The sequence below is a fragment of the Citrus sinensis genome, chromosome 4 (genome assembly GCF_022201045.2).
Source record: "Citrus sinensis cultivar Valencia sweet orange chromosome 4, DVS_A1.0, whole genome shotgun sequence".
In the NCBI taxonomy this organism is placed as follows: Eukaryota; Viridiplantae; Streptophyta; class Magnoliopsida; order Sapindales; family Rutaceae; genus Citrus; species Citrus sinensis.
In genome coordinates, this window is record NC_068559.1 from 20097221 (window position 1) to 20120013 (window position 22793).

Consider the following 22793-nt stretch of genomic DNA (forward strand, 5'->3'; position numbering starts at 1 on the left):
TGATTCATCTCATGACCTTTAAATCTACATTTCCATGAGATGAAGGCATGAATTAATTATATCCATCCAACGGTCCAAATTCGGTCAATTTCAGTCGTGCAAGCTATGATATAAACACTTGTGTATTCACGTGATTCACAACTATTTTGGCTTGTGCGCCGTCATTGTTACACGATGTGGATTTGCCGCGTTCCACAAACACTACATACGCTTTTAGTCAATTTCTTTTTTTTCCTAAATTAAAATAAAATATTAAAAAAAATCAACCAAACAAAAGACGAATATTCACAATTTATTCTCGAAGTTTTTGATATAATATAATGTTATCATCACCTAGTACGGACAAACAAACGGCCGTTAACACCGTCGTCGAATCCAATGCACCGACATTTAACTCCGTTACTAACCGAGGGTCCGACCGCCGGAGACAAAGAACCGGCCGGAATTGGATTAACGGTCCGTTTGTACGGACCGAACCACTTGTTTTGCATGTAACGGTTTTTCCTCCAAGGAGGCAGAGTCAAGTCTTTACTCTTGAGCGATTTTTTGGCGGCATCGCACGTGACTTTCACGATCCTCTTCAACTCTTCACCTTTGCCTACGTAAACCCTAGGCAGCGTCGCTGACAACCTCGTGTACGCACTCGTCGGCCTAGCGATCTCGAATTCCGCGGCGAAGTCGAGGTCGACGAAATATCGGTTCTGCGTCGACGTGTAAGAATCTGATTGGACCACGTCGATGTACTCGTAGTTCCCGGCGGTGAGTCCACCAGATGAGCTCCACTTAGTCTTACAGATCGCCGCATTGTGGCCGAGTTCGCGAAGCAGGCTCATCACTTGGCGCCTGAAAACAGATTTCTGTTGTCTCAAACGCGAAAACACTTCCATTGCTTTCAAAACGTGAGTTAGAAGCAAGTTCCTGTACAAATCCACATTGCCGTTGGCTGTCGATTTGAGAATGTCCTCGATCAGTTCAGTCGAGTCTGCGACTGTGTCAACTCGCTCCGAATCTGAGTCGTAACCCGGGGGCTGAGCCTGCGACAACTCGTGTTCTAGAAAATCATGAACGAGCTCCGATAAGCTAGGCGAGTCATCGTCGACGGCGGCGGCAGAGTATTCGCTTCCGCTGCTAACGTAACTGAGCTGGTGGCCAATGAGTTGAGCCTTGACCTTCTCATTGAGTGGATCAGTAACTCGTTTTGCCCTGCCAGAGCTTGCCATTTTTGAAAATATACAAAAACGGTTTTATAAAAACAGTTTCCCGTTTTCAAAAAATCTCCAGTACGTTCTTGGAGGTAGGAGTTATTTAGCTTAAGAGATATAGAAGGACAAAGGAATATCTGAGAGACTTATAGAGAAATTGTATTTGTTTTTGGATTAAGCAAAAATTATTTAGGGAATTTATTTTGGAATATTCGTTTATAGTGTGTTGAATAGTTGTTATGCGTTTCATTTAAAATATGTTTTGGATATACCGGACGGTATCGGACCGACGCCTGCGTATGTGGCAGCATATCCAACGGCACCTGTGCCTTTATTCCGATGTACAGTACGTGACGTGGACGGATGTAATTTGGCGATTGGTTTCTTTCTGTGCTTCCATAGGACGTGACACCTGGATAAATGTTTGTGGGGCCTCCGGCTCTTCGTGCAATGGAAGGGTAAAGAGGTTTATCCATTAATTATTAATTATTTTGTGTGAAAACTTCATTATTTCAAATTGGATTATGATTAAGGATGTGATTATGAACCAAAGTACTGTTTGATTAAGATTGTGATATGGATGGATTATATACATCCGCTCTTTTCGTGGGATTTTAAAAAAAAATTAAAGGCACCGCCCAAATGATGTGAAAATAAATCCTAAGCAAATGAAAACGAAGATTATAAAATAGTAATGAGATTTTAGCATAACACATGCCTGCATGGTAGGTTTGTTATGTTAAGGTCAAAAGTTCGAGCCTCCACTGATAAGTATGGACAGAGGTTAGTGGTGAAATCACGTGTTATTCAGTATTAGCAGTTGTTTCTGTTGAATTTATTTTGTAATTTCACCTAAATTTTTATTTACCCCAATAAAATTGTGATTTGTCCTTATTGGTTTTAAATAAAATACATAACAATAGGTTTAAAATCATATTTTTATCACCAAATCAACTTAAATAAGTACATTATACCCAACATTCAATTAAAACACTTGTAAGAAGATGAAATTTATTAGCAAATTTACTAGGTAATAAAATTTATATCCACAACTTTAAAACTTTGGCTATATCATTAGTAGAGGCGAGTATCTCCCTAAATAATTGTGGGAAATAGAGTTTAAAATTTGTCTCGATAGATTTTTAGACTATATTATAAATATATGTATTTAAATTCTAATATAGGCAGATTGTGACCAATTCCAATATAAAAAAAATTTTAAGTTTGAGAATTTATGTTTGCGTCTAGCCTTACCTATTGCGTCCCCAAGAATTTGTTGTATTAGGGGCTGTCTGGATTACTATTTTTACAGACTAATTATTATAATAAAACCAATATGTGAAGATAAAGAGGAGTAGAGTGCAATGTATTATTGCATTCATTAAATGTGTGAATGTACTAGAAATTCTCATGCAAAAATTTAGGTACCGTACAGGCACTTTAGAATTTAAAAAGTTGAGTGAGAAAAATAAAATTAAATAAATGAAAAAAGTGGAAAGTGTAATAAGTTTCAGCAAAGGAGGGAAGTAATGGAATGTTTCCTTTTAATTAAGGAAAATGCTCCTTTAATTAGTTAAGGTACACCAAATTTTAATAAAATTTTACTAATGATATAAACAATCAGTAGAGAGTAAGTAAAGATTGATCCCATGAAAACTATATTAGTTTTACTTATTATCAACTCTAAAACAAAGTCTTAAAATAACAACAACAACTATTACTACTACTAAAAATATAAATTAATCTAATTAAAGAAAGTGCCAACTATAATGAATTGTAAAAAATAAAGAAACTAAAAGTATGAAAATAATAATCAAATAGATATGATAATAATGAATACTTTGATTGAAGGATCATTCGTCACATAATCAACACATCAATTTTAGTATCAATTTCCATTGAAACTATCAACCGTAGACAACAATAAACTCTGTTAATCTTTATATTTCCTTAATATTTGTTAAGGAAAAAACTTATTCACCTAATCTCTAATCATTAAATAATTTAAAACAAGATCTCTAAATTTAAGATAATGGAAGCATTAAGTATATAAGATATTAAGTTGATTAAGGCAATAAACACACACACTCGATTATTAAACCGAGATTATGTTCTCCAATTGCAATTACCGATTGCAATCACCGACTCCAATTTACTACTAATGATTAAAATATTGAGACAATTATGGATCAAGTATTTTAATTTAGCAATAATTATTCAAGTCCTATCTAATTTGGCCATTCAAATAAGACAAAAATAAAATCATAAACGATAATTATGAAAGAGTATAAACAATCTCAATTAAATAAATTAAATGATAGAAATTGAATATTGTTGTGAAATTAGTGAACTTTTACCATTTGAAATTTATTAAAATCCCACATCCGCAAATTATCCTCCCCCTATAGCTTTTTAATTCTATATATAGTAATGTATTCCATTGTTTTGGTAACAACAAAAATTAGCTAAATATAAACTTAATAACAAGGTACTATTTAGTGCTTTGTTTAGTTGAAAATTTTCTATTATTTATTTATTTCATAACACGTCATCAACATGATAACTGATTTAATGTGGGTAGTTTAATTTTTACTGCTTATGTTTATTTATGCTTTATCATTATTATTTTATTATATTGTGAGTTTATTTTGCTGTTATTTTAATTATTTATTGTTCACAGTAATTTAATAGCTGGTTCTATAATATTGCCTATATTGTTATTATCTTGTTAATATGTTATTATTATGTTAATATGATTTGTTCAATTTATTTATATAGTTGGTTTAACCGCCTATCTTATTTAATTTATTTGCTTAGATGGTTGGATTAACTACCTATCAAGTTGTTTTAATTTTTAGTAAATTATGATTTGTTCTTGCATATTATTTGCCTTTAAATATTGTTGTTTTAGTATGAAGTTTATAAAACAAATAAGGTGGTGAGAACCTAAACTTCTAACCTCATTAAAATTAGAACTTGAAGTTCTAAGTTATGTTTTCAAGTTAGAATATGAAATTCTAAATACATGAATGAAGTTTTTACATATTTCATAATTTTTATACATGAAGTTCCTACATATTCCATAATTTTTATTTTTGTTTATATTTATATATTTATTTTGTGATACTTTTTTTCCTTTTAATTATTAATAACAAAGTTTTTTTAAAAATGGCAAGTTTTACGAATTTACAAATCCCTGCTCTTGAAGTTTTCGAAAGAAATTACCTTTCTTAGGTATTGCACGCCAAAATGCACTATCGGCTTGGAAGGCACTATAGCAAAAGAAATGGGGCATCTTTGTAGGAAAAATCAAAGGCTATGATTTTTCTCCGCCACCATTTGCATGACCGCCTGAAAGCTCAATGTCTAACAGTAGAGGATCCACTAACATTGTGGAGTAACCTCAAGGAAAGATTTGACCACCAAGCTGATATTTTTCTTCCAAATGCTAAACATGAATGTTAAATATGAGGTTCTAAGATTATGCAAGAGTCTCGAATTACAACTTTACTTTGTTCCAAATCACCTTGTAATTGAAATTGTGTGGTATAAAAATTATTGATTGAGATAAAAGAAACTCACTACTTTTCTTACATCAAATGTTATCTTGCAACAACAACAACATTGGGAGCGTAGATATAGCAAATATTGTGATCTAATAATAACTCTTTTAATTGCTAAAAAACAATGAGCTCTTAATGAAAAACCATTAATTACATTCAATTGACTCTCAACTATTCCCAAAAGTGAATGCGAATGTAGGTATTAATAGGACAGCGCAACAATAAAAATGGATGCCACTAGAAGTGAAATATTTATGAGAGACCTAATAAATACAATAATGCATGAAAGAATAATGCTAGAAATGATAATGAAGAAGTTTGTTATCGACGTAGAGGAAAAGGACATTGGTCATGCACCTGCCAGACTGACAAATATTTGGTAGACCTATACCAAGCATCCAATAAAGAAACGGAAAAAACTGAGACTAATTTAGTCGATATTGCAAATCCTATTGATCTGACTCATCTTGACACCTCTGATTTTTTTTTTTTTTTAAGAAACAGAGGGGAAAATGATCACTTAGTTAGAGATGGAAATGTCTATATTAATTAAAGCTCTCATTATTATGCCATAATTATTAAGTTACTAATATGTTAACTTTTTATTTTTATTTTTTTGTAATTTCATCATATGTGCTTAATGTTCATATTTAATCTTCATATATAACATGCACTTTTGTTTAATGTAAGGTTATGAATTTTAGAAATGAATTATTTTTTTGGAAACAAAAGTTGGGATACTTGGTTGATAGTGCAACCATAGCACTATTTTTCAAGATAAAATATATTTCTTGGAGATAAATTACTGGAAGGAAAAGTAAATACTATATCTGGTCTTGTAGACTTGATAGAAGGCTCTAGAAGAGCCATACTTTTGTTGGCAAACAGAACAAAATTAATATCCAAAATGGTTTATTATTCAGCAAGATCCAAAAAGAATTTGTTGAGCTTTAAAATTTTTTGTTGAAATGGATGTCATATTGAGACTTCAAATGAAAATAATGTGGAATATCTCTGCATTACTAAAAATATCTTGGGGAAGAAATACATATTAGGAAAATAAAAGCATTCTCATCAGGATTATATTACACAATCATAAATACAATTTAAAGTTGTGCAGTGATGAACCAAAAGTTCACAAATCTAAAAAAATTTATCTTGTAGCATAACTCCCTAAGACATCTTTGATTTATAATGATGCATAAAATTAGCAAAAGTTCTCATGGACATTTATTAAAAATCAGAGGATTCTATTATCCAGTGAAATTGTTTGTACTGCTTGCTCATAAGAAAAATTTGTGGTTAGACCATCCTCTTCTAAGGTTGGTTATGAATCTCCATCGTTTTTGCAAGGAATTCAAGGAGATATACATGGACCAATCTATTCATCTAGTGGACCATTTCGTTACTTTTTGTTTTTGATTGATGCATCTGCACGGAGGTCACATGTTTTTTTATTGTCTATATGCAATGTTACATTTGCAAGATTGCTTGCCCAAATTATAAGATTAAAGGCACAAATTTCAAATTATAAGATCAAAACCATAAATCTAAATAATGTTGGTGAGTTTACATTTAAGACATTTAATGGCTATTGTACATCAATAGATATTGTTGTTGAGCATTTGGTTCCACATGTACATACACAAAATGGATTGGCGGAATTGTTAATTAAGTAGTTACAGATAATTGTTAGAACTTTACTTATGCGTACAAAATTACCAATATTTGTATAGGTCAATACTATTTTACATGCTATAGCATTAGTTCGTCTTGGACTCACCGCTTATCATCAATATTCTCCATCACAGTTGGTATCGTCAACAACCTGACATTTCCCATCTATGCATTTTTTGTTGTGTTGTATATGTTCTTATATCACCCCCTTAGCGCACAAAGATGATACGTTAATGTCGTTTTGCGGATTTATGTCGATTTCAACTTACCTTCAATTATCAGGTATCTTGAACCATGACGAGTGATCTTTTTATCGCACATTTAGTGGATTGTTATTTTGATGAATTTGAAGAGAGATTTTGATAAAAATTTAAATAGCGGAATTGGGCAATGAGGGTATATTTGTAATTTTATTAACAATATATGGACAAATTGGACAATGGACAATTAACAATTATTTTTTATGTGCTAGAAGGGTATAGCGGTAATTATATATTAAAAATACTATTTCTATTAAAAGTAATTGTTTTTGTTAGTGAATGTGGGTGTAAATGTCTTTTTCGAAATGTTAGGGGGATTTTTGTCCCCTTATCTAAACGTTGTGGGTATGTTAGTCTTTTCTCCTAATAAAAATAAAGAATGCGGGTTGGTGGATACCCGCACTGGTATCCAACAGATTTTTTTTCAATACCAAAACCACCCGCAACTTGTAGTGGATTTAAGTTTGAAATACCAAACCCACCCAGAACCCGCAAAATTACCTGCAGCAGGCGGGTTTTTGCGGGTGGGTTTGAGCAGATTTGCAGGTTGGTGGGTTATTTTGTCATCCCTACATTTTCACCTCAATCAAATCCAACTTTCTCTATTTGAATTTTTCACCTATATTAAAAACAAAATTAAGGATAGTTAAATATTCGGGAATAGGAAATTATCTATAGTAAATTTAATTTATTATCAACTAACTAAAATGAATTTAATTTAAATTAAAGATACAAAATTTAAATTAAATCAAAATAAAATACTAAATTAAAATTTAACTAAAATAACTAGAATATTTAAGACCAAAACGAGAAAAAAATGGAGAAATTAATAGTAAAATATAGAGAAAATATGCACTTATCATTATTCAATTAATTTTTATATTTTTAAAAATTATTTAAAATGGTGGAGTTATTTGTACTTAGAAATTATTTGGAGCATTCTATTACTACATATACTTATATGTAAATTTTAATAAAAATAAGTTTTACTTTACACACTCTTTAAAATTTCAAAATAATATTTATTTAAATTATTTAAATTAATTAACTTTATTTACGCCAATAAAACTATTCAATACACCTAATTTCAATAGATTCAATATATATTTAGACATGAGAATTATACATTATATAATGAGTGTGCTGTATATGTTTTCAAATGCCATATAAGTGTTCAAAAAATTACGTAATATTGATTTGTAATAAATTGTCCTTAATAGCAATTCATATAACCCCACATTTTATCTAAAATATCTTTGTCACATAATTATTTCGTTAAATTTTATTTAATTATAATTATTTTTTATTTGTTGCATGTTAGATTTGTTTGAATTTTAAGTTATATTGGACATAAATACAAAGTTTACCCTTGAAAAAATAGATCCAGCAATTATGAAAAAAATGATATAAGTGTTTTGGGTAATATTTTAAAATACAAGGATTAATTGGTTACTTAAACAATAATGATTGCCTTTGTGTGTGTGTGTGTGTGTAGCCATATACATACATACATACATACATACACTCGTATATGTGTGAATATATTTTTGATAATTAATTTGGATCATTAAGTAAAGGTATTATAAATAATTATCGCTATATTATTGATCATTGTAAATATACGATGACGTTAAATAAAAACTGAATATAATAGAAATTATGAGAATAAGCAAATTCGGAGATATATGCCTCGCGATAGGACCATGTGGAATCCCTAGATGAAGGCTTATTACCTTTCATTTCGAAACTAAAAAGAAAGCTTGTCTCAAAAGAAGGATCCACAAGCTCTTAATTTAGCAATGATAAAAATATGTGTGAAAACCGCCAAATGTTAAATAAAATAAGGCAATGACTTAAAAACTTTTAGTAGTCTCCCTCTCCATCTCACAACGGAGAGTGAAGAAAATATAATGGCACAGAAATATTTCAGACTTTCTGCAAAAGTTGGTCCAGTAAGTTAAAATTTAAAAGCCTTTTTTCTCCCTATTTTTTTAATGCTAAATACACCCTGACATGTTTTAAGCCCAGTCCATCAGCTAACTTAACTGATAATAGTCTCTTGGACAGTAATTGATTTACTATTTAGCCCCAAAGTTTATCTCCCTAGACCCAAAGTGTAAATAATTAAAAGAGCAAAGCTATTGGCACCCCCTTCATTAACGTTATAAAACTCCACTTCAATTAAAATTATAGTTAAAAGAAAAATAAAAATTAAAGACACATCAGTTTTTTCCTCCGGAGTACTTAACTTCATAATTAATTCTCTATATTTTTCATTTGTTACCTCCTATCTAAAAAAAAAAATTGTACAAATTTAGAATAATGTATTGTTCTTCACTTACTTCTTATTGATTGAATATTTTTGTACTTAAGATTGCTTTCAAATTATAATTTAAAATATGTGTAATTTAAGCTAATGATTAACGTTCAAAAATCATCCGCTAGAAATATATTTTAATTTGTGTGTGGGGTAATAATAAGATTACAAAAGAAATAACCAAATAACAAAATATTACTTTGGGTTTTGACAATAAAAAATTAAATGAAAAATTGGAAGGGTATATTTGAAAAAAAATGATTTTTTTTTTTGAAAAAGAATTGGAATAACGATTTCATGAGGAGATCCGAGAGGTGCAAATTAAGGGCGGGCGTTCGGTTTAGGTTAACCTGAATGGAGCCAAACCCAAATTTTAATTTAATTTTTGGTTCGGTTCTAGTTAATCTTGAAACCAAAACAGTGCAAATTTGTAAAACTGATTGGTTTTATAATAATAATAAAGAAAGCTTACATTAAGAAAAAAAACCCAAATACGCACAATCATCGGCTACAAGCCCACACCTGTGAAATCAATCCCCAAAATCAAATTCAAAATAAACCCTCATTTCTTTTCTTTCAAGGCTAAAGCTATCGGCTTGTTGTTCCACATCGACACAATAGTACAACTACACCACGACAGAGTCGCCGATAGTAACAACAGTGAACAATAGCCCTCATTTCTCCTCTCAAATTAGTGTCATGTCAGCCAAAATTGTCGCACCATAACCGTACAACATTTGCACCCCAACTGCACAACAGCCAACCACAGCAGCCCATGACAGTAGCTTATGAGAGGAGGAAGCAGTTGGCAAAATTGAGGTACAATGCTCATAGGGCTACTAAGGAAAAACTTGGCCCCTGGCTGAACACTTGTTTGGCAAACCAAATCTCAAGGAAATGGGCAAAATTTGTTGGGTCCATCTCATTTGGTGGGCCAAGACCAAGTTCCATTAATTTGGGCATTTAAATAATTAAAAAAAATCTTGAAGGTGTTAGCTGAAATTTTTCATGAAATTTAGGTTTTAAAAGCACTATATATAGAAGAATAAGTGGCGGCCGACATTGTGGGAAAAAGAAGAAACAAGAAAGAGAGAGAGAGAGAAGACAGTGGCGTGAGTGTAGTATTCGGAGCAAGGTTTTTCAATCTTTGATTACATGATTGGAAGGTTATTTTAACTCCGTTTTCTCTCAATTTTTGGGGGTAAGTTTCTGGCATTATCCTCTACAATCCTACTTGTCTTGATTTTATTTTATCCTTTCGTTGGCTATTATTTGAGATACCCACTTGTTAGAGAGACATATATTTGATTGTTATTGTAAGCCAAGAATATTGAGATTCTTGATGTTTTTAGCCTTTAATATTATCTAGAGAAGAATTTGTGCTATAATCCCTTTAATACAGTGGAAGATTATATCGAACTATGGTCCCATGATTTTTCTCGCTTTGGGTTTTTCACGTAAAAAATTTGTGTCTCTTATAGTTGATTTATTACTTTGGATTTTAGTAGTTTATTTTTCTGCCTATTTATTTATGTTACACATTTTATTTTAATCACACAAAGAGGGAAATAGTTTTATTTTTGCTTAATTTGTAACTATTTGTGGTAGTTTCTTTCCCAAAAGAGTGGTATTAGAGCGTTAGATTGTGTGTTTTTATTACCTGTGTGGTTGAGATAGAGGAATCCTCGGCATGCACGATTAAACTAAAGTCATGGAATTATGGCATTTGAAAGTCTAGGATGGAAGATTTGTTGTACATGAAAGACTAACATGAACTTATTGAAGGTGAAGAACTTAGATCATGGATTGATCAGAGTGTGTACCACCATATCGCAAAGGAATCCAAGATTGATGTTCTTTGGAGAAAATTAGAGATGATTTATGAGTAGCCAGCAGCACAGAATAAAGCTAATTTGATGAAAAGACTATTTCACTTGAAATATAAAAAGATACACAGTATAACTAAACACATTAGTGAGTTTCAGGGTTTGGTTGATCAGTTAACTACTATGAAAATTATTTTAGATGATGAGTTATAAACATTATTGTTGCTTAGTTCTTTACCTGATAGTTGAGAGACATTAGTGGTATCAGTGAATAATTTAGCGCCGAACAAGAAATTAACCTTAGATATGGTTACAGATAGGCTACGAAATGAAAAATCTAAAAGCAAGTGTTGGAGTACTTTCTTCTGAGTCAGATGGACTCATTTCAAAAAAACAAGAAAAGCGGAGGAGCCAAAGTATAAATTCCCGCCAGCAGAACAATGATAACTATAGAGGAAGATCTAAATCCTAGAGGAGAAACGTAAAATGTTTTCATTATCAGATAATGGGCCACGTTAAAAATGAGTGTAGATTGTGGAAAACGGAACTGGCGAAAGAAAAAAGGTGATGCTTAGAAAAATGACAAAGTGAACACTGCAGCCATAGTTAATAGTGATATGGGTATTGTTTATAATGAGAGCTATGTAAATATCACTTGTTATACTAGTGATTGGGTGATTGATTCGGGTGCTTCGTTCCATGTCACTGCATATCTTGATTACTTCACATCTTATGTTAATGGTGATTATGGCCATGTTCGAATGAGAAATGAGGGGTTTCCAAGATTATGAGCATAAGAGATATTTACTTGGAAACTAGCATTGGTTGTAAGTTGTCACTTAAAGATGTCAGACATGTACAAAATATTCACCTTAATTTGATTTTTATAAGTAAGCTTGATGATGATGGTTATATTAACCAATTTAGTGAAGGAAAATGGAAACTCACCAAAGGCACCTTAGTGTTAGCTAAAGAGAGAAAGTAAATACTCTTTATGTGATATAAGCCAAGATTAAGAAAGAAGACGTGAATGTGGCTGTAAAAAATTCTGACATTGAGACATGGCACAAAAGGTTCGATCACATTGATGAGAAAGTGTTAGAAACTATTGCCAGAAAAGAATTTCTACTCAGTTTTACAAGTATGTCCCTCAAGACTTGTGTTCATTGCTTAACTAAAAAGACACACAGAGTAGCTTTTAAAAGCTTTTCTCTATCTAGAAAGTCGTAAACACTTGATTTGATCCACATTGATGTTTGTATGATGCAAAGTAGATTAATAAGAGATACATTTTATTTTGTGACTTTTATTAATGATTGTTCTAGAAAAGTGTGGGCTTTTGCTTTGAAATTTCAAGACTAGGTGCTTGATACATTTAGGTTCTTCATACTTATATTAAAAGAGGGACATAAAGTAAATTAAAATATGTCAGGGCAGATAATAATAGTAAGTACAGATGACCATTTGAACAGTATTGAAGATCCCATTGAATCAGACTTGAGAAAACTGTACCAAAAACCTCGTAGCAGAATGGTGTTACAGAAAGGATAAATAAAATAATTAAAAAGGGAGTAAGGTGTATACTTTCTGACGCCAAGCTTCCTAAATATTTCTAGGTAGAGGTTATGTGTATTGCGGTTGACTTGATTAACCTTTATTCTTTAGCTCCATTAGATGGTGATGTATCTGAGAGAGTTTGGACTGAGAAATATGTTTTTTTATAAACACTTAAGAGTGTTTGATTGTAAAGCATATGTTCACATTTCTATGGATGAAAGATCGAAGCTTAATGATAAAGCCAATGAATGCATTTTCTTAAGCCATGGACATGAAGAATTTGGGTACAGATTATGGGATCTAATAGTAAGGAAATTGATTAGAAGTAGAGATGTTGTATTTCTTAAAGATCAAATAGTTGGTGATATAAAGAAAAGTGATTAGTCTCGATCATCTCTAAAGATTCCTATTATCTTAACTTCAGTTTCCTCACATACTGTTCATGATGATTATGGGGGAGCTAGAGTAGATAATAATAATGGTCTAGAAGAACCAGTTGAGCAAGCACCTCCAGAACCACTTGCACCACCTATTGAGCCAGAATTGAGAATATCCACTAGAGAACGACGACCTTCCACTATATATCCTCCACATGAGTATGTGATGTTTACAGATGAAGGAAAGTCATAATGTTTTGAAAAAGTCATGTCTCACTAGTATAAAAATGAGTGGGTTAAAGTCATGCAAGAGGAGATGAAATCCTTGAATGAGAATCACACTTATGACTTAGTGAAGCTGCTTAAAGGAAAGAGGACACTAAAGAACAAATGGGTTTATATGTTGAAAACTGAAAATAACTCACAACAACGGTACAAAGTTAGATTGGTTGTGAATGGTTTCGGTCAGAAGAAATGTATTGATTCTGAAGAAATATTTTCTCTTGTGGTGAAGATGTCTTCTATTCGAGTTTTTCTAAAATTAGATGTTAGATTGAATTTGGAGATTGAACAACTTGATGTAAAGACAATTTTCTTGCATGGTGATTTAGATGAGGAAATATACATAGAGTAACCTGAAGGGTTCAGTGTAAAAGGTAAAAAAGAACTTGTATGCAAGTTGAAGAAAAATTTACATGGGCTGAAACAAGTACCAAGGCAGTGGTACAAGAAGTTTGATTATTTCATGGAAAATTATGGCTTCCACAAGATTATGTGTGACTATTGTATTTTTGTGAAAAAGTTCAGTGATAATGATTTCATTATTCTTTTGCTTTATGTGGTTGACATGTTGACTGTTGACCAAGATGCTAGTAAAATTGATAATCTAGAGAGAGAGCTTAACAAGTCTTTTGTAACAAAGGACTTGGGACCGCCAAAACATATTCTTGGCATAAAGATTTCCCACAATAGAAAATCTATGAAGTTATAGTTATCTCAAGAAGTATATGTTAAAAAAGTTCTTGAAAGATTTAATAAGGGCAAAGCAAAATCTGTTTGTCCTCCACTTGTAGGTTATTTCAAGCTTAGTTCTGAGCATTATCCTATAAGCGAAAAAGAGAAGTTAGAGATGAAAGGAGTTCCTTATGCTTCAGTAATTGGTAGTTTGATACATGTCATGGTTTATACAAGACCAGATATTGCTCATGCAATTGGTGTAGTCAACTGATTTCTCTCAAATTCGGATAAAGAACACTGGACAATGGTAAAATGGATTCTCAGATATCTCAGAGACACTTCTAAGGCATGTTTATGTTTTGGCCATGACAAACATATGTTACAAGTGTACACAGATGTATATATGGCAGGAGATGTTAATTTTATAAAATTTCTATCAGGATATTTACTTACGTTTGCTGGGGATAGGGGTGTCAAAAAAACCTGGCCGGATCCGGGCAAAACCGGACCGCAGTCAAAACCCAAATCCCTAATTGGCTAATTCCCGATTGAAAGAGGCATAAGCAGCAAGCCAGCAACGCTGTCACCGGTATCATCTTTTTTCGTCATCGTCGGCATTCGACATCAACCACCACCCACCGTCACCGTCGATCATCGGCGTCATCTCTTCTCGTTTGCTGACTCGGCTTGGCACGCGGCTTTACTCGGTTGCTCCATCTCCAGTGGCTGTGTGGTTGTGACTCAGTGACAGTGAGTCGTCCGTGCAGGTGAGGCCCCCTTCGGCGCCATCAGCGCCATCAGCGCCACCGTCTCCAACTCTCCATCGCCACTTTCTCAACTACCATCACAACCACCACAGCCAGCCCTAGGTACTGATTTTTTACTTCTTAATTTTGCCTTCCTTGTTGCATTTTTGCCAATACATAATCTTTACATCATTTTGAGTTTAGCAGTCAAAATCAGGGGAAAATAAATTACGCTTGCATTTTAAGATTTGGTGTTATACTGTTTATTTATGCTTTGTATTTTACCTTTGTTAAAATTTTTCCGACTTAGTTAAAAAAATGATAAATTATTATGATTATTTGTGTTATAATGTTTATTTATGCTTTGTATTTTTTTGGATGTTAATTTGGTTGGTTATTGTATGCTCGAGCTGATTTTTGATAATAATAAACATAAGTAATACAGTAATATGAGCTATATCTTTTATGATATTACTAAAATATGAAATTTAGTATTTTTGATAGTCTCCTTAATTTCTTTGCTATTGTAACAGCAGAGCAAATGAGCAATGCAATGTCGGACAACGTGGAAATCAATTCAACGAGTGTTCCAGTTTTATCTCGTAATGTCGAAGATAAAACTGATAATGAGGTTGAGGAAATTTCAGTGTCAACTGTGAATGATAGTAAGAGCAAGGAAGAAACCGGAAAAAAGAAGAAAGTCTCCGAAGCTTGGGAGCACTTTACATGAACCTTTTTTTTTTTTAATTTGGAATTAGACATGAACTTGTTATTTACTTATTTTACATGGGAGTATTTTGACTCTTTAATGAACTATTTTTTGAGTTGAACATTTTAAAATTTTCATATGTTGTATTGGTAATTGGTATTTTGGTATCATAATTATGAACTTATGATATGTTGGATATTATTTTAATATTTAGATTTATTTAGTGATTATTGTATTGTTGAATTTAATTTTTTTTGATATAGATTGAATGAGTTTAGATTAAAAATTAGATGAATTTAAGTAGTTTGTCTATAATTTTATTTGCTTAATTTTTCTTTTAAGTTTTTTATTATTTATATTAGATTTCTCTAATTTTTCTTTTACATAGATTGAAATAATTTTTATTTATTATTTGTGTAATAAATTTACATTGTTATTTGACATAAATAACTTTCTCATATGGTTTTAGCTATTTAGTTAATAGTTAATAATAATAAAAGGTTCTGCTTCTCAGCTTCTGCAGGAGAGAATTGCATGCCATATTGCCATTACTATTAAGTTACTTCATGCGGGTTTCTAAGCCCGAACCAAAAACCCGGACCCGGGTGGTGCCGGGTTTGAGCCCGGCCCGCACCCAGAAAATCGGGTTTTAACCCGTGTCTCGGTTTTTTGTCCACTTATCCGGTCCGGTCCCAGGCAACACCAAAACCCGGACCGGACCCGGATTTTGCCAAGCTTAGCTGGGGAAGCAATCTCATGGCAGTCCAGGCTTCAATAATGTGTTGCTTTGTCTACTACTAGAAAAGAATATATTGCAATCACTGAAGGTTGTAAAGAGACCTTGTGGATGAAGAATTTCTTATAAGAGTTGGGTGTGAAGGACGATAGATATGGTGTGCAATGAGATAGTCAGAGTGTCATTCACTTGGTAAAGAATTCGACGTACCATTCAAAATCCAAGCATATTGATGTGAGGCATCATTGGATACAAGATGTGCTTCAGAAGAAACAGTTGCAACTTGAGAAGATACCCACAATGGAGAGTGAATCAGATATGATGACATAGTCATTGCCCAAGAAAAAGTTGAAAAATTATATGCAGAGAGTGGGCTTGGTGGTGCCCCACACTTCATCTGGAATGAGAGATTTATTGGGTCCATTTCATTTGGGTGGCCCAAGCCCAAGTTTTATTAATTTGGGCATTTAAATAATTAAAGAAATCTTAAAGGTGCTAGATGAAAATTTTCATGAAATTTAGGTTTTGAAAGCACTATATATAGAAGAGTAAGTGGCAACTAACATTGTGGGAAAAATAAGAAAAAGGAGAGAGAGGGAGAAGGGGAGAGAGAGAGAGAGAGAGAGAGAGAGAGAGAGAGAGAGAGAGAGAGAGAAGAGACAATGGCGTGAATGTAGTATTGGGAGCAAGGTTTTTCAATCTTTAATTACTCGATCGGAAGGCGATTTTAACTCCATTTTATCCTAAATTTGAAGGGTAAGTTCCTGGCATTGCTCTCTACATTCCTATTAGTCTTGATTTTATTTTATCATCTCGTTGACTATTATTTGAGATACTCACTTATTATATAGACAAATATTAGACTGTTACTGTAAGCCAAGAATATTGAGATTCTTGATGTTATTAGCCACACGTATTATCTAGAGAAGAATTTGTGCTGTAATCTCATTAATATAATGGAAGATTATATTGGACTACAATCCCGTAGTTTTTCTCGCTTTGAGTTTTTAACATAAACAATTTGTATCTCTTGTGGTTGATTTATTACTTTGGAATTTGGTAGTTTATTTTTTTGCTTATTTATTTGTTGTACACATCCTATTTTAATCACATAAAGAAGGAAATAGTTTTATTTCTACTTAATTTGCAACTGCTTGTGGTAGTCTTTTTTCCAACAAAATTGCTCCAGATATAACTCACTAGTTGGTAAATGTCAAGAGTATGACTCAATTGTGAAAATACACATAAACCTTTCTCACTAACTAATTTAAAAAATAAAACAAAAATTGAGTTAGGAAGTTTAGAAAAGAGATTTCTTGATTAAGTTACTTGAAGAGTTGAAATCTATACAAGTTAAAAACTTCTCTGATGAGATATCAAAATAATTGTAGAATGTTAGTATATATGCATATAGCAAAGAAAAATAGCCTAACAAATTTTTATATGTTTTCATTTCAGGAAACTTATAACTTTAATGATATTTTTTATGTCACTTCTGCTAGAACCACCATAGAAATGATGTTAGTCCATCCTCCAGACATAAGAGGTGATAATTTGATCACCATATCATCTACACAAGCTCGAGGTGTACAGTAAGTAACAAACCAACTTTTTAAGTTTATGTCTGAAAAAAGAGAGTTGGAATCGAATCCATATAATTGCATTTTTCATACACTTGCCTATTGAAAAAGCCCCAAATGCTAGTTGCCTTTGAAGTTAAGCCATCGATGGAGCTAAATAATAGTCTTGCATTAAAGAGATAGATGACACAAACAAATAATGTTGAACCCTAAGATTTTGCTTTTTTATTAATTTAAAAAATATTATAATTATTAGTTTATAATTTATACAAATTATAAACTAATATCATATGATGATTGACGTAGAAATTTTGTAAAATAGCCTATTGGCAATGGTGATAGAAGTTTCTTCTGAGATCTCTACAATTCAAGCAAGTGGCTGAGCAATTTGGTATTTTTTAGAATTTTATTTCAAAAACATAATAAAAAACTAATGAAATTAGCCATTTATCACTTGATTTTTATTTTTCTTCATATATGGTAAATAGCACATGGATGTACTTTGTTATAAGTTGAGATTGGCTATGAGTAAATACATAACTCCCATATGTAACCTTGTGCTGTTATGAACTCTCATTTTCAAGTAGTGAATGAAAAAATAATACATATAATATGATTTATTTTGTTTCTTTAACTTTTTTTTCTAACAAATATTATTATTGTTATTGCATAGCAACTAATCAAATAGAGATTAAAAGCTTTAAAAAATCCAAATAATTTTTTGCTTAAAAATGACTCACTTGTCCAATATGCGAGTGGAAATAAAATTACCCTTGTAATACCATGGTTTGAGTCACTTAAGGTAGGGTTTTAATATATCTTTTAATGTTGTTATTTCTTGTGTTTACATTCCAATAAACTTGTATGGAGAGCTTTAAGCTCTTGTGGTCGTCAACATATTGAGTAGGAAAATTCATGTTATGGCTCATCCATATGTTTTACTTCTGAGAGTGAGTTTAGTAATAAAATGAAACCATATGTTGCGATGTTACCTTTAATTCTTAATAAGATGCCAATATAGGACTCAATGGATCCTCCGTTACATTTGAATAGGCAAATCCTTGGCCTGTACACCAGATATCTAATGCATCGCAATAGATTATTAGGTATTTTTTATAACCTTAAAGTCATTTTTATTTGTTTTATTTGCGAAATACTTATTTAACTATCATTATAAGGGTGATTGTAGTGTATTCGTTTAACGATTCTTGGAGATCTTAGTGCACGGACAAGATATTCAAGCTCAGTACAACCAAAAGGATATCAATTATTGTAAGAAGCATATTATATTGGACTTGTTTAAAGATAGAAGTTGAAAATTGTTGTGAATGTATTGTTTAGTAATGTGGATGTAAACTATAGCAGGATTTGATTGCTTGATAACAATACAAACTATAGCTTTTGTAGTTCCATTGTCAATTAATTGTTTATAACTTGTCAAATTTCTAGACCAATAGACTAATGTAGATGTTAAGTTCTTGACCGATACACCAGTCTTGTGGTCTATATTTTAATAGAATCAAGAACACATGGTACCTAAAATATAATAATGAAGTGTCTTTAAAATATACAAATCTAAAGAAATTGAGATTAGATATATGTACTTCACACAAACTTATTAATATTCTAAACTAATAGACTAGTGTATATGTTAAGTTCTTGACTGATAGACCAATTTTGTAGTAGATAATTTAATAGAATCAAGAAAAATGTAGTAGCTGAATTACAATAAAGAAATGTGTTTAAAATATACAATTTCTTAACAAATTGAGATTATATATACGTACTTCGCATAAACTTATTAATATTTTAAACTAACAGACTTTTTTAGAAATTAAGTTATTGACCTATGACAAATCTAGTAATCGAGATATATTTGCAGAATGCTAATTTTAATTGTAATAACAATAAAATAGAACCAAACATATAACATAAAAATTTCATAACAGCTCATTAAAGTACAACCTCTGATTATAAAATGACATGTTCAACAATTGCTTCATGAAGATATATTCATTATAATACATCTTCATTATTTAGAAATTTCTCATTAGTAAAAAGTAAACACTAAACTACTACAAGTTTTAATGTTCATCACCCAGCAATGTCTACAAGTATCATTAGTAGTACACATTAGTACAAGGTATGCAAGTAATAAGTTTGTAATGGAAAGACAATGCATAAACTTAAAGATCTCACCTCAAATCAAATTGTTGGCAATTGTTGAGTTTTGCTCATACAATGGTGTCAATGTTGTGCAAGTCAATTGATCGTGACCTACTTTTCCGCAACGCCGACATTTTTTAGTAACATTTTCCTCACCCACTGATAGAATCTTATTTGTTTTATGATGCCTTTTCTTTGGCTTTAATACTAGAAGTTGCATATTAGTGGTAAGTAATTCAATAGGAACATCATATTCTTCTATTAGACCAACGTGATAGATTATCTCTGTGTATATTATAATTCATGCATAGACAGTGTAGTAGAAGAAAAAAATAAATGACATTCAAAAGATAGATGCTTGCACACTGCAATAGCATATTCACATAACATATGGTTTAGTTAGAATGCTCGACAACTACAAGTTTTTGCAAGCATATTAGCGTGGCCCTCAAATTGACCACCTTTCACAATAAATTCATGCAAGTTTAGAGACAAAATCTAGTACATGTGAGAGTTAACTTGCTACAAAAGAAGTTTGTTTTTAGCCCACTTTTTGAGTTTTATAGTTGTGTCCACTACCAATTAAGCAAAACCACCAGCTTCAAATAGGTATTGAGTAATGTCTGCATTAATCCTTTTTATCTTAGTCATGACAATGTCAAATTGAGAAACAATGTATAACTTTGCAACATATATGAAGATTTTGTGTATCCTTGAAATTTGACCTTAGATTTTGATCGAGATGATACATACAGAGGCTTGCATCTGAAAATATCATGGCAACACCCTTTTTTTATGCTTCCTTTAGGATTTGAAATGAAAACTAAATCTTTAACATTGCTAATTAAATCCCTTAGTTTTGCTTCCCATGATGCATCATCCTCGCTATCACTAATACCAAATGCAAGTAGATATATTTGATTGTTACCATCCATGCATAAAGTCACAAACATGGTTCCTTTATATTTTCCTTTCAGAAATGTGCCATCGATTGCAATTACTGGTCTAATAGCCAACTGAACCTTTTCAGACAACTACCAATAACCATAAATAAATACTTGAAGTGATTTGAACCAACAGATTCAATGAGAGTATAAGAACCAACATTTTAATTTTCAACCATTTTCAAGTATGTCAAGAGCAACTTGTACAATGTTGCTAGTGAACCCCTGACAAGTGTCACTGCATGCATTATTGCCTACATGCTTCATGGTAACTAATATCATAGCTGAAATTTTTTTGAAAGTCTCGTCTAATCTACTTTGTTTTGTATGTTGATAAAGTACCTTTAAATTTGTGTTTAACTGTATGGCGCAATCAATTTTGCATATGCTTATTGACGATCTCTTTTATTCACTAAAAGAACATTTATGCCTATTACGATACTTTTGAATTTAAAAATAACTTGAATCCGTTATTTTTGTAGCACGAATACCCCAATGACAATTATTATCTATACAAGTAACAATCAAAATATTCTTTCCAGACTTAACTATTTTAAATTGAAAATAGTTTTGCAAAGCAAGCTTACAAAGTCTCACTTGCAACTTCTCTTTTGATGTGCACACCTCATTTTTCATAAAACCATCACTGTCACTTATAAATTCATTACTTATAATATTGTCAATACAATGATATGCATCATTAGTACTCATAGTGTTACTACTTGCAAGAAAACTGATTATGTTTCTAAGCATATAAATATTGTTGATGTTTGGATCGATCTCATACTCATCTATGGGCTCAATAGTGGGCACATTTTCCTATGGTAAATGAGATATAGTAGAGAAATGTTTGGGACTGATAACATCCTTTCGATTAGTTTTTACACTTTCTTTAGAAAATGTTGATGGTTTAAATATTGGATAGGTCTGACTCTCCTCCTACAAACTATTAAAATGTTGATTATCCTCTCCACTCAAATTTGTTCGCAGTATAGGAGTAGTGAACCTACGTTGATATGTGCCTCAAGAAGGTTTTCTATATGCAATACCATTAAGATTTTCATGGACGTCATCATCTAAGATAATTTCCACAAGTGGCACCAAATTTGTTGAATTGCATTTGAACTTCATAATAATTTCATATTTTGAAATACCAATTTCAATAGTCTGAGTTATGTTTTCAAGCAATTGTGAATATGTTGAAGAAGGTGCACCATTATTCCTTTTGTGGCTAAGGGATTGAACTTGTGTTTATTGATTTGATTAATCCATTCAACATTGTGCAAGACAATAATACATACCAAATCCATTTACCTAAAAATCATGTGAAACATAGTAATATTAACAAAAATAATCTGTTAAAACTTCTAGACTTTTAGGATTAAGTTCTAGACTTCCAAACTTATAACCTTTCCTAGAGGTCTAAAAGTCTAGAAGTAGAGAAGTCAAGAACGCGATCTAGAACCATGAATGTAACAAACTCAACTATTATAGATCAAACACAATAAATTTCTTTAAAAAATGATAAATAACATGTACATTTAACTATAATCGATCACATTTTACCTTTAAAAAAGCCTAAATAACAGCACTCAATACTTTTAATTTTAAGTAAACATAAAAACTAACCCTTATAATAAATGTTGAAGACAATGTAGCTTCTTAGAACAATAAGAATAGTGTATAAAGATTTTGTTGAAGAATTTTTTAAAACGAGTTGAATTTTACTTAGAGAAGATGGTGATTTTAGTAAGTGTTTGATAATACTTTAAAGTGTTGAGCCCATGCTTTTGTTGGAGATGATAATGGTATTTTAGACTACAGCCCGTCAAAATGTCACGGACACTTAATTAAATAAAAGTTATCATATTTTTGTAAAGTGTGTATGATTTTGTCATATCTAAATAAAAATCCTAGGGAAACAACCCGTTGCTTAGCCATAGCCACATCTAAGAGAGTCATTTTCTATTTCAAGTACAAAGGCAAGTATTTTTCTAATAGACACAATAAGAAGATGTAACCTGAATTAATAATTTGACCCGAATTAACACCGACCTGATTAAGTAACCTAAACTATATTCAAACCCAAATTAACAACCTAAAATCGAATTGAAATACAAACTCAAACTAAATCGAATCGAAATTATTTTTTAACCAAAGCCATAAAACCATAAAA

At 31.6% G+C, this 22793-nt stretch overlaps 1 protein-coding gene and 1 long non-coding RNA gene across 2 annotated transcripts; one reads left to right on the forward strand and one right to left on the reverse strand.

Annotated features, from left to right (window-relative positions):
* Positions 1-273: 273 nt before the first annotated feature.
* Positions 274-1419, reverse strand: LOC102616317 (hypothetical protein). Its single transcript, XM_006484748.4, has one exon. The coding sequence runs from the start codon at positions 1218-1220 to the stop codon at positions 330-332; it is 891 nt and encodes a 296-aa protein (XP_006484811.1). The 5' UTR covers positions 1221-1419; the 3' UTR covers positions 274-329.
* An 8670-nt stretch (positions 1420-10089) lies between these two features.
* On the forward strand, positions 10090-15314 carry LOC127901931 (uncharacterized). Its single transcript, XR_008054285.1, has 2 exons — positions 10090-10220; positions 15016-15314. It is a non-coding gene; the product is annotated as an uncharacterized LOC127901931 (long non-coding RNA).
* Positions 15315-22793: the final 7479 nt, after the last annotated feature.

What these genes read in the sequence shown, in the direction of transcription:
- LOC102616317 (XM_006484748.4), bottom strand. Translation starts at nt 1,220, where the DNA reads ATGGCAAGCTCTGGCAGGGCAAAACGAGTTACTGATCCACTCAATGAG.